This window comes from Microcebus murinus, chromosome 2, assembly GCF_040939455.1.
Source record: "Microcebus murinus isolate Inina chromosome 2, M.murinus_Inina_mat1.0, whole genome shotgun sequence".
In the NCBI taxonomy this organism is placed as follows: domain Eukaryota; kingdom Metazoa; phylum Chordata; class Mammalia; order Primates; family Cheirogaleidae; genus Microcebus; species Microcebus murinus.
In genome coordinates this window covers 30553071-30568791 of record NC_134105.1, presented here as the reverse complement: position 1 = coordinate 30568791, position 15721 = coordinate 30553071, and the positions used below count along the sequence as shown (strand labels likewise).

The following is a 15721-nucleotide window of genomic DNA, read 5'->3' as shown; positions in this document are numbered from 1 at the left end:
GAAGGCGGTGATGTGAGCAATGGGGAGCGGCTATAAATACTGTCGCTTGCCCGCCACTCACCTCCTGCTGTGTGGCTTCCCGGTTCCCAAGTTTCACGGAACACAATTTTTCCATGGACCAGGGGTGGGGGCAGCAGCAGAGCTCTGCATCCCGGTCCCTATCAGGGTGTTGGGGATCACAGGTTTAGAGGACATGTTCTTGGGATAATGGGAGCTGTCAGGAAGCACAAGATCAATGCCAGCCTCCCCATCACGCCAGCTCGCCATGAAGGCCGGTAGCTCTGTGGAGAGCCGGGGTAACCTTAGACCCACAGCCCAGAGCCCACTCTGCCTCCCTGTGCCTGTCTCCCGGGTCCTGCTGCTCAGGGCCCTCAGCCTGCCCCCGGCCTCTGGTACGAGCTCAGGGGCGCCAGGGTCCTAGAGACAGGAGACCTGTGCTCTGCTCCCGGTGCTGGGTGACCTTGGCTTTCTGACCTGTAAACAAGAATTAGACCAGTTCATCTCCAAAGGTGGAACAGAGTCTTCGTTTGTTTATTCCACATTCTTTACCCATCTTTTCTGAGACGGGCCCTGCTTTGGGTGCAGGGGCAACTGAGGAGACCAAGATGAAGCCCTCTCCCCAGGAGCCCCCAGACTCATGCGAAAGACAGATAGCAAACACAGGTCTGTGGGCAGTTAACTCGAAAGTGCTTTGACACCAGCTAACCATGTGGCCTTGGCTAAGGGACTTCTCCCTGGGAACCAGTTTCCTTAACTCTGCGAAGCGGGGCTCGCTGCCCCTTCACAGGGGAGCTGAAGACTGGGGGGGGGGGGGGGGGGCGGTGCCACGGAAGGCGCCATTGTCGTCACCGCGTGCCTGACTGAGGATGAAAATTTAACCCGCGATGCTTTTGTCATCCCTGCGGTGGGCCAGGTTCACCTCCCTTCGCTGGTTTCCCCGGAAGGCCAGAAAGACCTAGCCAGAGTGGAGAAGGAAGAAGAGAGGAGAGGGGAGCCGGAGGAGGACGCGCCTGCCTCCCAGAGAGGGGAGCCGGCGAGGATCAAAATCTTCGAAGGAGGGTAAGGAGCACGTTCGCTTTCCGCAGTCTGTTTCCCGTAGTGCGAGAGCCGGCGCCCGCCTGTGTTCCACGGGGCCGTGGGCGTCTGGCGTGGCCGGGCTGTGCCCACAGGCGCCTGGGCCCCGGCGGTGCTCTCAGCAGGCGCCACCGCAGTGCGACTGGCAGGCCGTCTGTTTAAGAACGCTAGGGGCCTCCTAGGTGGGGATGGGCGACGCTGGGGATCTGTCGAGGATGCGGAGAGGCGGCCTGTGCTCCCGAAAAGCCACGTCCAGCGGCCCTCTTGGCGTCCTGGTTTCCCACGGAGCACTTGGGACCTGCCGACGAGGCTGTTTGCAGGGCTGATCGCACATTGCTTGCACCCACTGTTTACCCTGGTCCCCATTCCGACCGGCTGGGACCCAGGGCTCACTGGGTGAATAGTCTGAGTATTGTCCCCTAGTTATTTACCTGTGATGCTTGTCTTTGGGAACCTGATGGTCTAAACGTCTCAGAACTCACACCTTTGGGGACCCTCTGGGCTCACGAAGGTGCCTCGTTTCAGACGTGCTTTGTGGAAGTTTTGTGCCAGCTGTGTCCTGTGTGGCCGTGTGTTGCTCCCTGCGATTGGGGTGTGTGAGCAGGTCCCGTGGCGTCTGTCTCAGGGTCCTGTGTCTGTGTCCCTGGTGTGATCAGGGTGGCCATGGTACTGAGGGACAGCAACCTGGAGGAAAACTTGCCTCCCGAAGAGGACAGTCCCCGTGCACCTCAGCCACCGTGGGCTGTCAAGAAGGCCTCTGGTTCTCCAGCACGCACCAGCGCCTGACTCGCAGGGTCTGCGTGGGGGTGTGGGCGCGCAGAGATGGCCACGCTCCCGGGGCCACCAGTCGGCACCCGCTGGTGGCACGGACCAGCAAGGGCTCTCAGGAAAGGGGGTGTTTGGGAATGTGGGAGCTGGGTTGTCACAGTGACGGGGAGGGCGTCAGGGTGGCAAACAGCCCTGAAACATGCTGCCCCGAAGACCAACAGGGGCTCCGTAGAGAAACAGCAGACCAAGGTCTTTCAAGGCTAACCTCTTTCCATGGGGAAGGGCGGTTTCCTCTCCTGCTGTTTGGTTAGAGCGCCCTCGTGTGTCTCCCTGTTTTCTTGCCATTGGGTCCCGTGAGGCCACACAGAGGCTTGATCCCAGGATCCATGCGCCTGGGCACTGCAGCTGGCCCCTTGCCCTCTCCCGTGCAAGCCTGCTGGGGGACTCCGAGGGCTGCGAGTGCCAGCTGACGGCCGAGGAGCTTGCCCCTTGGCAGCCTTCCGTGTGCAGGGAGAGGTTCGCCTCTGCCCTGGGAGGCGGCACTGCCAGTCCTGGGGCCGGTTCCCTGAGCCCGCCCCCTGCTGCCCTGTTCCCTGGGGAAGCGGGATGGGGGCTCAGAAGGGCAGCTGGCAGGAGCTTCCGCCTCCGGCTCCCTGCCGGGCGTCTCTGCCTACAGGTCTGCTGTGGCTGAGAGGGGATGGATGACACCTGCGTCTCCCTGCTCCCCACTGTCCCTCCCAGGCCGCCGCTTAGCCCCACCTGGTCTGTTTCAGAATCTCCCTCTAAAGAGATCCTGCCATCCCTGCCCCCGACAGCTGTCCCGCTTACCTCTGTTCCCCCTCGACCAGCCCCAGCTCTCCAACTCTGTTTCCTTGTCTGTGAAAGGGGGATAATGGCATATCCTGGGGGGTTCAGAGGACGCTGTGAGACCCCGTGTAACAGCTGTAGTTCGTAGGTGCTCAACAAATGGACACTGGTGCGTTTTATCACTGGTACGTTCATACTTTTTATGTCCCTCCATGATAATCTCATTTTGTTCCTTCGGCTGTGGAAAATATCCTGTCTTTCAACTTGTCACATCCAATTGGAGCACATAGGCGGTTTGTGTAGTGTTGCCGGTCAGATCCTTTTCTCCCCAGCCTGGCTGTCCCATCCGGGCCCCACTGTGCCTGCCCCCACCCTCACTCCCTGAGATCCCTGTGGGTTTACGGCTCTCTCCGGGCTGGTGTCACCCCCAGGGGTGTTTGGAAATGGAGGAGGAGGGCTTTAGGGTTGTCATATAACCGGGGGCCCCTCGGCATTTGGGGGATAAGGCCAGGGATGCCGACTGGCCACTCAATGAACCATACAGTCATTTGTCCCCCCAATTTGCCAAGGGTGTCCCCTCACACCCCCCCGCTCCTGCCTGACACACAGGCTAGATGCTCATGCTGCTCAGGAATAGAGCCATCTGTGGGTACACCAGGGTTTGCCTTAGACTCAGCTCTTCCCGTTATTTTTGTCTTTCTTGTTTAACACAATGAACATTTCAGTTTCACTCCAGTACATGGTTTGAGAAGGGTCTGCAATGGAGGTCTCTTCCTGGGATCCATGAGGGATCCGGGCCCCTGGAGGCCAAGAGAGAAGGAAAAAGAAGAGAATTGTGCACTGGCTCCTAAGGCTTCTACCCCAAAAGCTTCTGCTCACGTTTATTGGCCAGAGCAAGTCACATGGACTCACCTAACTCCACAGGTAGGGAAGTGCAGTCCCACCTTGTGCTTGGGAGAGCAGGAAATATTTGATTGGGAGTGCTAGTGACTGCTCCAGTGGGCTTCACGTGCATCTGCTGTGTTTGCTCAACAATGCTTTCGAGATATATCCATGTTGATACACATAGATAGATCTAGTTCATGATGGTGCTTCAATAAGCCCAAGGCAAAAGCATAGATGCTGTGTGAGTCCAACATCTTAGTATTTTTGTCACTAGTTAACCCCTCCTTACTCTCTTTCTGGACACCCAGTCCTGTAACTGATCAGTTCACCAAGCCATCAGGGAGGCTCTATTTAATCAGTGCCATTTGGGTGCTCTGTGCCAGAAGATGCCGTGACCCAAAGGGGTTAGCTGTCATCCTCCCTCAAGGTGCTTGAGGACTGAGCCAAGGCCAACACAAGGCCCAGTGCTGAGGTGGGAACAGCCAGGGCTGAGAATGTCACAGCTAGGAGGGATGCCTGGAGACTGGAGTAGCCAGAGAGGGCTTGCTGGAGGGGCAGGGCCAGGCCTGGAAGGGCGGGTGGGACTCAGACCAGCGGAGAGGGAGGGAAGGCTGATCAGCAGTCTTGGTGTGAGGCCAACTCAGGGACCCTATCACTGGGACTCAATTCTTCTTGCCTTGAGCATTCTCCTTTGCTGATGTCATCTGTTTCCCTGGCCTTAAACCTCACCACTGTGCAGTGGCTACACGTGGGTCTCCAGCCAGGCCCTCACTCCTGAGCTGCAGACTGTTTTGATGCTCCTGGGCATCTGTGCCTGCGAGACCTATAGCACCTCAAACTCAGCATGTGCCAGCCCAGCCCTCCACTTCCACCAGCATCTCCATCCACGTCTGGATCTCAGAAGACCTACTGAGCCCTTCGACTCAAAATCTTAGCGTTGTCTTGGACACCTTCTGACCACCTCCCAAATAGTCCCCAAATTCTGGTGTCCACACGAAGTAGTCAGTAACCCGACATAGTCTCTCTTTGCTCCCTCGGCCACTGCACTGGCTGCCCTCTCTCCTGGCCTTTGATATCGGTGCCACTGGGCATCTTTAAATGTGGTCTGCCTGTGGCATGCCTCCACTCCAGAGCCTTCTGCGGCCGCCTTACCTGCAGGATCCCATTTAAACTCAGCCTGGTAGTTCTGGTCCCACAGCCTGGCCTGCTCCTGTTGGACCTCGCCTGCTGCTGCCGGCTGGGCCCTGCCCATTGCCAAGTCCTACCCAGCCTTCAGAGGCCAGTACTCAGCCCCCCTCCTCTGCCTCCCCTCCCAGACCCCCCACACTGGAGTTCTCTGTGTTACTTCTGTCGTAACACCAGTGCTAAAATCCATGCCTGTCTCTTCTGAGTCCCTTCTTGACTCGGGTCCTTATGCGATGCTTTGCACACACTAGGCCCTGACCCCTGTGTATGGCACGGATTTCCTGGGACAGGGTCGCCTCTGCACCCTTGCATCCTCCTTGATGGCTCAGAAGGGCTCTTTTGTTAAGCAGTGTTGTTTTCACACATACAAAGTTATATTGTTCCTTGGGGGTAATGACTGTATTGTCCTAGCTCAAGTTCACTTGTTGTAAGGAAAGCTGGGAACTCCTTGCAGTGGGCTGGCATGGATGAGGAAGAGATTGGGATTGACAGGAGCTACCGGCTGCTGAAAGTGGTCGTGCGAGCCCAGTGGGGGCGGTGGGTTGTGAGTGCTTAGGTCAGAGGGGAATGAAGAGATCAGACAGTATAATCCGGGTAGGCCAGCAGGCCCAGCTGGGGCGGGGGTACTCAGAAAGGTGGCCATGGGCAGGGGAGGGGTTGGCTCGGGTTTGAAGGGGCAGCCCCACCTCAGCTGGGAGCGGGAGTGCAGGCTGGTCAGGCAGACACCCAGTCGTCGGCTGGGCCAGTGAGGGGGCAGGGTGACTCTCGGGCATGCAGTTGCCCAGGGCTGCCCAGGCCAGCATGCCTTTGGCAGAAGGAGTCCGTGCCGGACCCCATCGGGTGCATGGCTCAGCTGCCGCTCCTCCTGTGGTAGGGCACTGGGTCCCACCCCCTCACCACCCCAGTGCCGTCCTCCTGGGCCACGCAGAGTGGCACACCCACGCTTAACATTTCCACCTTAGCAACGCTCCCTTGACTGAGGGCCATATTGCCAGATTCTTCTATTACCTTAAAGAAAACTCATAAGGAGCCGACTGTGCTGCCCACCCCCCCCCCCCCCGTCTTTCCTCCCGTCCTGCCTCAGAGCCAGTCCAGTTTGGACTCCTCACGCCTCAGAAGCTGCTCCTGTCCAGGTCAGCGGTGGCCTCCGCCTTGTAGGAGCCAGTGGTCACTGCTCACTTGCCTTCTTTCCTGACCTGCTGTCAGCATTTGACACGGCTGGTCCCCCACTCAACTCGCACCACTTGGTTTCCAGGACAGTCTTCCTTGACCTTCCTCCTCCCGGGCCCGCTGCCCTTTCTCGTGGCCTTTGGAGATTCCTGTCACCTCCCGATCTCTGGAGCTTGCGGCCCCACGGGGCTCAGCTCTGGGCTCCCCTCTCCTCCTCTACACTCACCCCGAGGTGACCTGCGCTCCACCTACAGGGTGGTGACCCGGACTCCCCTCTGTGTGGACATCAGCCCTGAGCTCTGGGTCACGTCACGTGTCCAGCTATGTGTGACGCATGTCCTTAGTGCAGCGCATGTGGAATGCTGAAGAATTGCGACTCGGGACTCTGCCATTCCTTAAAGAACTTACTTTAAAAGTTTACTTAATTCAGTATTGCTGCATTTGAAAGTATGATATTTTTAACAATTATACTTTTCTATCTCGTGTATTTTCATTAGCTGAATTTATTTTTATTCAAGCCTCAAGAGTTCATGCAGTGTACCCAGCACGTGTCGTTCGATGGCGTAGCCGTGTTTTTAAAAGTGTGTGTGCACATGTGTGTGTTTCATGGAATCGTAGCTTGGAGAGAAGAGCTTTAATTTTAAAAATTTAAGAATAATTTTCTTTTCAAACAATTTTTGGCAAATCCATTTCCTCTTAGACTTTGAAACCCAGAAGTGTAACAGATTTTTCAGCCTAAATGTCTGCTCTGCCTAGTCCCATCTTGCGGCAAACTTCAGATTTAAAATCACGTCTTTGAGGGTGTTTGTTACTTCAGTGTATTTGTTGGGAAGCGAATTGATTAAACTATGAATTAAATACATAGTAATGAGTTAGAGACTTTGTGATGGGTATAAAAAGTAAACTCTTCAGTAAACCACTCTAGAAAGCCAAACTGGAACAAAAGCCACATGTGACGGAAGGGGCAGGAGTGTGGAGGTTAGGAAATGTCTAACAGGCAGAAAAACTATGTCCACCTCCCACACTTGCTGCATGCTGTGTGTCTCTTTAGAAGACTTTTTTTGTTTTGCTTTTGTTTTTGTTTTTTAAGACAGAATCTTCTCATCACCTGGGCTGGAGTGTAGTGGTGTCATCATAGCTCCCTGTAACCTCAAACTCCTGGGCTCAAGCAATCCTCCTGCCTCAGTCAGTCTCCTGAGTAGCTGGGACTATAGGCACGTGCCACCACACCTGGCTAACTTTCGCTATTATTAGTAGAGATGGAGTCTCACTCCTACTCAGGCTGGTCTTGAACTCCTGGCCTCAAGTGATCCTCCCACCTCAGCCTCACAGAGTGCTGGGATTACAGGCGTGAGCCATTATACCCAGCCTCTTTGGAAGTCTTTTAAGTGGTCAAAGTGAGGGAAAGGCAATTTTTGAAGGAGAGATGCAAAATCACTCATTCAGTTATGCAAGACAAACACTGGGCATAGGCAACTTCATTTTCTAGATGTTGGCCCAGAGTCACTATCTCACATCCGTCATCCAATCCTGTCAACGTGGACCTGAACCATATCTGGAATCTGCCCATCTTTTCCCCACCTCTGGGTCAAGGCACTGGCAACTGTCATCTGGATGACCAGAGTGTCCCTACAATTTCCTGCTCCCACTTTTCCCACTACAGTGTGTTCTCAGCCCAAGAACCAGCAATCCTGTTAACATCCTCACACTCTGTCACTCCTGCTCTGTGCCCTCCGAAGCCCTCGCAGGGCCTGCATGTGCTGGCCCCAGCTCCTCCCTAAACATGCCTGCAGCTCTCCCCCTGCTCCCCAGGCTACAGCCAGTGGTCTCCTTGCTCTTTGTAAGACAGGCTTCTGCCTCAGGGCCTTTGCACTTGCTGTGTGCTCGTCCTGGAGCACACAGCAAGTGCCAGGCACACAGCAAGTGCCTGGAGCACTTTTTCCAGAGCATCCCATGGTCCCTCCCACAGTCACCCTCAGTGAAGCCTTCCCAGCCACTCATTATGAACTCACACCCTCCTCTGGCACTCCTTATCCCCTTCCCTTCCCTGCTTTATTTTTCTCCGTATATTTCCTAGTGTCTTTCTGTTTCTTCCACTATACCGGTAGCTCTGTGAGAGGGCAGGGACTGCATTTCATTCATCACTGTGTCCCCAGTGCTGAGAGCAGTGCCAGGCACATAGGCAGTGCCAGAGAGTGTTTGCTCAATGAAGGACTCTTCCTCCAACGTGGTCGGGTTTGACTGAGACCTCAGAGTAGGGGACAGGTCCCTGAGCTCAGCAGCTCTTGGACTCTGAGAGCCAGAATGACGCTCTGGGCAGCAGGAAGAGGCAAGGACACAGACAGGGCCAAGCTGGGCCAGGCAGGACCCATCCATCAGCCTGAAATCAGGCTCAGGCTGGGGAAGGTGACGCCAGGTGGCCTCCAATGTGGGATGGGCATTGGGGTGGGCACCGAGGGCTCTTGCTTGCTCACCATTCTGTTTTGAAAAATTTTTCTTTTTAATTATTATGGGTATATAATTGTTGTATATGTTTATAGTATGCATGTGATGTTTTGATGCAGGCATATAATGTCTATTAATCAAATCAGGATAATTTGATTATCTGTCACCTCAGGCATTTATCATTTCCTTATTAGAATAAGGAATATTCTAAGTTAAGAATATTCCAGTTCTACTTTTATGGTTATTTTAACATATAGCCTAACTTATTGTTGATTATAGTCACTTCACTGTGCTATCAAATATTGTTCATTCCATCTAACTATCTAACTATGTTTTTGCACCCATTAACCATCCTCACTTTATCCCCTGCTCCCTGCTACCCCTCCCAGCCTCTGGTAACCATCATTCTACTCTCTGTCTCTGTGAGATCAATTGTTTTTATATTTAGCTCCCACATGAGTGAGAACATGCGAGATTTGTCTTTCTTTCCTTGACTTATTTGACTTAATTTCTCCAGTTCCATCCATGTTGTTGCAAATGGCAAGATTTTATTCTTTTTTATGACTCTATAACATTCCTTTTTATGACTCTATAATATTCCATATATTATGACTCTATAATATATGTACCACAATTTCTTTATCCATTCATCTGTTAATAGGCACTTAGGTTGATTCCAAATTTTGGCTATTATGAATAGTGCTGCAATAAACAGAGGAGTGCAGATATCTTTTCAATATACTGATTTCCTTTCTTTTGGAAGTATACCCAGAGGTAGGATTGCTGGGTTGCATGGTAGTTCTATTTTCAGTTTTTTCCATACTGTTCTCCATAATGATTGTACTAATTTATATTCCCACCAACAGTGTATGAGGGTTCCCTTTTCTCCACATCGTCACCAGCATTCATTATTATAATACCTATCTTTTTAATAAAATCCATTTTAACTGAGTGAGGTGCTATTTTATTACATTGTAGTTTTGATTTGCATTTCTATGGCGACTAATAATGTTGAGCATTTTTTTCATATACCTGTTGGCCATTTGTATGTCTTCTTTTGAGAAATGTCTATTTAGACTTTTTGCCCATTTTAATTGGATTATTTGATTTTTTCCCCTATTGAATTTTTGAAGCTCCTTATATTTTAGTTATTAATCCCTTGCCAGATGGGTAGTTTTCAAATATTTTCTCCCATCCTGTGGGTTGTCTCTTCCCTTTGTTGATTATTTCCTTTGCTGTGCAGAAACTTTTTAGCTTGCTGTGATCCCATTTGTTGAATTTTGATTTAGTCACCTATGCTTTGGGGTATTACTCAAGAAGTCCTCGCCCAGACCAATATCTTAAAGAATTTCTCCAAAGTTTTCTTATAGTAGTTTCATAGTTTCAGATCTTAGAACTAGTACATGGTGAGAACTAAAGGTCTAGCTTCATTCTTCTGCATGTGGACATCCAGTTTTCCCAGCATCATTTATCGAAGAGACTGTCCTTTCCCTGATGTATGTTCTTGGCACCTTTGTTGAAGATGAGTTCACTATAGAGGTGTAGATTTATTTCTAGGTTCTCTGTTCTGTTCCATTGGTCTATGTGTCTGTTTTTATGTCAATACCATGCTGTTTTGGTTGCTACAGTTCCACAGTATAATTTGAAGTCAGGTGACATGATGCCTCCAGTTTTGTTCTTTTGGGTCAGGATGGCTTTGGCTATTCTGGGTCTTTTGTAGTTCCATATAAACTTTAGGATTACTTCTTCCTATTTCTGTGAAGATGCCTTTGGTATTTTGATGGGGATTGCTTGCTGACCACCCTGCCCTGCAAGTGTTAAAGGTAAAAATGAAACACGGGATGCCAAAGAAGGCTGGCTCGTGGGCTACCAGCTCCCTGACAAGGGTCTGCACTGAGCAGAGCCCTTTGTGCTCTTCCTAGAGCCAGAGTGGATTGGTCCTGGGCTCCCAGCTCTGGATGGGGACTGCTCTTCTCCTGGGGTGGGTCCTGGCTGTTGGGGCCCTGCCTTCTTCCTGAGTCTAGGTGCCTGGATCACTCTTTAATTCTCAGGTTTCTCCTTGGCGATGTAGATGAGTAGCTCTGAGTGTGGCCAAGTGGGCTGGAGGGATCTGTCCAGCCTCCATCACATGAGCCCACGCTGGGTTTTGTCCTTTCTTTCTGCCCTCAAATCCTACTGCTCCATCTTTCCTAGGGACTAGGATCAGGGCAGTGGGGGGAGGGAAGGATACCAAGAGTCCAGGTGAGACCTCTAGTGGCTGGGACCAGGGACAGGGCAGTGAGAATGGACAGAGGAGATACAGGACTCTGCTGAACATGGGGTGAGAGAGAGGGCTGGACTTGAGGATGACCACCATGTTTCTGGCCCCAGTAACTGCTGGATGGCTGGTGGTGCCATTTATGGGATGAGGAGGGACAGAGAAGGGGAGTAAGAAGCAGGTTTGGGGAAAGGGAGGTCCAAACGTGGTTGACATGTTCATTTTGAAGTGCCAGTCCAAGTGGAGATGGTCAGGGAGGCATTTGGCCACCAGACAGATGAACCTGGCAGTCAGAACAGAGGCCTGAGGTAGAAATACACTTTGGGGACCTGTCAATAGGTAGATGTGATTTAGGGCTTCAGGGCAAGACAGGGTCACCTGGGGAGATGGAAAAGAGAGAAAAGAAAAGGGCATGCAGGACTGAGCCCTGGGGATAGGTGGAGACACAGCTGCAAAAGAGGCTGAGAAGGAAAAGCCAGCGAAGCAGGAGGACACCCAGCAGAGTGTGACGTCCCAGGAGGCAAGAGCAGGGAGTATGCAAAGAGGGCACACCCAGCAGGGGGAGGACAGGCACGTGCCTGTCTGATAGGGCCCTGTGGGGGTCACGCTGACTTTGATGGAAGCTGTTTCCACTGTGATGGAATTGCGAAGACATGGGCTGAAATGAGGCATGGAGGCGGCGTGTGTACACCCCTGTCCTAAGGTGCTCTGGAGGGAAGCCATGGAAATGGGGGAGGCAGAACGCGGAGGGAGTGACTCACAGCAAGGGGCAGGTGACAATGCCAGGGGAGAGGGAACAGAGTGTGGTAGCAAGTCCCAGAGAAGGCATGGGAGTGGCCCGAGGCACTGAAGAGAAGGGGGCAGGGAAGATGCTGGTTTGGGGCTGGGAAGCGGGCAGGGTTTTCTCAGCCCCGGTCCAGGCACCTTTTCACTCTTCAACATTCCAGGCCACCTTGCACTCCAGGTCTTCCCCCACAACCAATTTGTGAATGACTATTTTGAAAACAAAAGAAGAAAAATTTCTGTTCCCAGGAAGCCACTTAGATTCTCGGAAGCGTTATTCCTTTGCATAGATTATCCCCAAAATAAAACTGTCAGATGCTGGTCTAACTAGGTTGACTGTGCTGGCCTCCCGGCTCTCCTCCAGGCACACAAAGGACTTCTCAGGGGACACTCCAGGCATCAGAGAGCTGACCGTGTCACTGTGAAACCCAAGTCATGGATGGTTTAAAAAAAAAAAAAGAAGAAGAAGAAGAAAGAAAACATGAAAGCAAAATAGAAAGAAAAAGACATAGCAGACTGAGTGTCTGCGTTTGTGGGGCCAGAGCCCTCCAGAGCCCTGAGCCCTGGCCAGGAAGACCTCATTGCATCCTATTAAAATTTAAAGGGGAATCTATTTTTCCACACAGGCAGTGCCTTTGGTTCCTGGGTAGGGGGCCCAGGGCAGCACGGTAAGAGCTGCCGCTGCTGCAGGAGGTAGCATCCCCTGGACCTGGGAGTGTCGCCTGGGTCCCCCTCCCGGCCTCAGTGCCTGTCCTGGGGAGTCAGGCCACGCTCCCAGGGGAAAGCTGGCTTCCTCCTGCGTCTCCTGTGGGAGAAGCAGCCCCTTGGAGAACAGTGGCATGTGCACTCGCTCGCTCTCTCGCTCGCTCTCTCAGTTTTTATTTTTATTGAAGTCACACATGCATAGAGTTTAAAGAATCAAGTATTTTCATGAATTTTGTTACAGAAAATAGCAATACTTTTCCTCCTTGCCCCACATTTTCTTTCCCACCCCACCCCCCACTATCAGAAACAATAACTGTCATCTCTTTTAGCTGAGGATTCTGGTTTCCTTCCACGTCTCTAAATGACGTGCATGGGCTGCCACGACTGGGCTCTTCAGCTTCCGGCATTAGCTATTGACTCAGGAGCCTTTCTGCCTTCCAGTTCCCCTCCGCCAGCCCCATCTTCCCGTCCTCTCATTAGAGCTGTGTCATGTATAATTCACAGCTAATCATAGAACCAACTGTGGTTACTTTCTCTTTCCTGTATTTTCACTGTGGACAATAAGAGTGTGTGCGTGTGTGTATGTGTGTATGTGTGTGTGTAACTTTGCTTAGTTTCATATATATATTTGTTACTAATTCAACCCCAAATTCTCGCCTCACCCAAATCATCTCTTAGGACATTCAAGACACGCAGACAGGGGGCGCTCTGCAGGTCCCATCTTGCCTGCATTGTCTGGGGGATCCAGGCTTCCCGGGTGCCTCCCTCGAGGGGGCAGGTGCTGTTCTTCACCCCATTCTAGAGATCCTCTTTCTGGAGTCATGTGTCTGCCTTTTCCTTGGTCTACATCCCCCTTGTCACAGAGGCCATCCTTCAGCCTGGTATTCTTCAGAGATGGTACGTGAGCAGTATTTAGACCCTTTACATGCCTAAAAATTTGGGGGATATCTTTATTCTGTTTTGCAGTTGATTGATCTTGGTTGGAAATCATTTTCCTTCAGAGTTTTGAACACATTGCTTTCTAGCTTTCTGGGTTGCTATTAAGAATTCCAAATCCATGGTGATTCTTATTTCCTTCTCTGTGACTGTCTTAGGGTCATAGAAATGGGTCTTGATGTGGGTCAGTTTTTTTACTCAGTGGCTCTTTCAATCTGGTGAATCTGAGACTTCTGCTTTAAGAAATTTTCTTAAATTCTTTGATGATTTCCTTTCCTTTTTTTTTTCTTCTCTATGTCTATAACTCTCATTATTCAGGGGTTGGATCTTCTGTCTTATTCCTTGCATTTTCATACCTTCCTGTCAGATTTTCTATTGCTTTGTGTCTTTGCTATTCTCTCTAAGAACTTCCCTCCATTTTGTCTCCAACCATTCTATTGAGTTTTTCATTTCTACTGTCATAGTTTTGGTTTCCAATAACTCTTTTTTTCTTGAATGTTCTCTTTAATAGTAATCTGCTCTCATCTTATCTTATCTCTCATCTCTCTGAGACAATTAAAGTTGTTATTATTAATGTTAGTTGTGTTTTCATTTTTGTTTTATTTTCAATTTTCTTTTCTGCATGGTTTCTGTTTCTCTTGAGTTCCCTTTCATTCATGTGTGCGTTTGGTCTTGTTTCTCAGGTATCTGATAGCCTTTAGTCTCTTCCCATGGTTTTTTTTTTTTTTTTTTTGCGAGGGGGGGGAGGTGCTCAAAGATGATTGGAAGCAATGAGAGGCTCCTTGTTGATGGTGAGCATCTCCATAGCTGCCCACCTGAGCAAGTTGATGGCAGGGTCTTTAGGTCTTTCTTCTTGGGCAGAATCCCCGTGAAGACGCCAGTCTCCCTCCTAGAGGGTGAAGGGTTCACTTCTCATATTCAGGAAGCTACAGAGATGAAAGAGTCGAGGAGCAGGGGAGGGGGTTTCAGCATCCAGTCTGCACGCATGCACTTCCTCCCAGTCCTTTCTTTATGGGACCCCTGTCGCACCCTCCATGTGTCTGACGTCTGCTCCCACAGGTGCGCAGTTCCACCCTTGCAGAGAACCTCCAGGCTTCTCAGGGTGGGGGCAGGGGAGTCTCCTGAGCTGCTGAAGTTGAGGAAGGGAGGAAAGTCTGGCAACTTCTGACAAGACTTTCCGCCAAACATCCCTATTTTGGTTCCCACCTGCAGAGTCTCTGAGGGATCCTGTGACATGAGTTAGGTTGGTTCTCAGCTTTCCCTACTGCAGACTTAGGATTCTATTTTCTTGGGTCTGTGAAGTCTTTTTCCACCCATTCATCTCTTTCCAGTTTCCAAAATTTTACTGTCAGTCTCTGTCCTACTATCTTCTTCCTTGCAGGTTTAATATACCATAAAAAAGAAAAAACAAGAAAGAAAGAGAAAATAAACAAGAAAAGAGAGAAAGAGAAAGAGAAGAAAGTTTCCCCACCATCTTTAATAAAAAAAACTACTAGTAGGTGGTTTTCAATTTTTTTTTTTTTTTTTTTTTTGAGGCAGAGTCTCACTCTGTTTCCTGGGTTAGAGTGTCGTGACATCAGCCTGGCTCACAGCAACCTCAAACTCTTGGGCTCAGTCGATCCTCCTGCCTCAGCCTCCTGAGTAGCTGAGACTACTGGCATGTGCCACCATGCCTGGCTAATTTTTTCTCTATATATATTTTTAGTAGGCCAATTAATTTCTTTCTATTTTTAGTAGAGACGGGGTCTCGCTCTTGCTCAGGCTGGTTTCAAACTTCTGACCTTGAGTGATCCATCTGCCTCGGTCTCCTAGAGTGCTAGGATTACAGGCGTGAGCCACTGCGCCCAGCCGGTTTTCAAATATTGGTTAGCCATGGAACTCATTTTTCCAAAGAATTCTTCAAGGAAGTCACCCTCTCACCCCCTCCCACAGACTGCAGGCGCCTAGTGGCACCTCCCTGAACTTCTGGGACTTGGAGGCACACATGGGAAAGTGCCAGTGTTCTAGAAAGTCTTTGGGCTTTGGACTGAGACAGAGTCAGATTCTAACCCCACCCCCAGTAATTACTGCCAGTCCTTTGCTCCCTGAACCTCAGTTTCTTCATCTCATTAGGGATAATGGTGCCTGCTTACAGGATCATCATGAAAGCTGAATAGTAAGGCAAGGGCCTGGGTATCCCAGGTCTGACTCACAGGAAGTACACAAGAAAGGTGGCATTTCCTTCTTCCTTCATTGTTCTTTCCTTCCTTTCCTCATCCTTTCTTCCTTCTTTCATTCCCTCTACCAACACGATCCTGATTTTCTCCAGGCTAAGGTGGTCTTTTTGCCCAGGCAGCAGAGAGCTGCTGAACGCTATAAGTCAGTGTGTGCCTTGATGGCCTTGATGGTCTTGATGGCCATATGACAGCGCGTCAGAGAGGAGAAAAAATTCTACTCCAAATCCGTAACTTCCTTGAGCCTTGGACAGTAAGAATGAAAACAAAAAGCAAAATGGCATGCAGATTGGTGGGCAGATGGAGTGTCTGAGAGCAGGGTGGAGTGCGGGTCAACCTCAATTTTCTTAACTGCAAACCACATGAAACTGTTGCCTTTTCCATCTTTGGGCATCATTTGAAATGAGGTGTCCTGCAGGAATGGGGCCGTGTCGTCCTTGTTTGGAAGATGCAGGAAAGTGCTGGGTTTCTGAAGTGCAGGGCCTGGGCTTTC

General features: G+C 50.7%; 1 protein-coding gene across 2 annotated transcripts in view; it reads left to right on the top strand.

Annotated features, from left to right (window-relative positions):
• Positions 1–15721, top strand: part of HIVEP3 (HIVEP zinc finger 3) — a 470759-nt gene that overhangs the window by 417394 nt on the left and 37644 nt on the right. For both annotated transcript variants that reach the window (XM_075997106.1, XM_012735840.2), the window contains one exon: positions 914–1059. In XM_075997106.1, coding sequence (XP_075853221.1) covers positions 914–1059 — 146 coding nt within the window. The remainder of the gene's footprint in view (positions 1–913; positions 1060–15721) is intronic.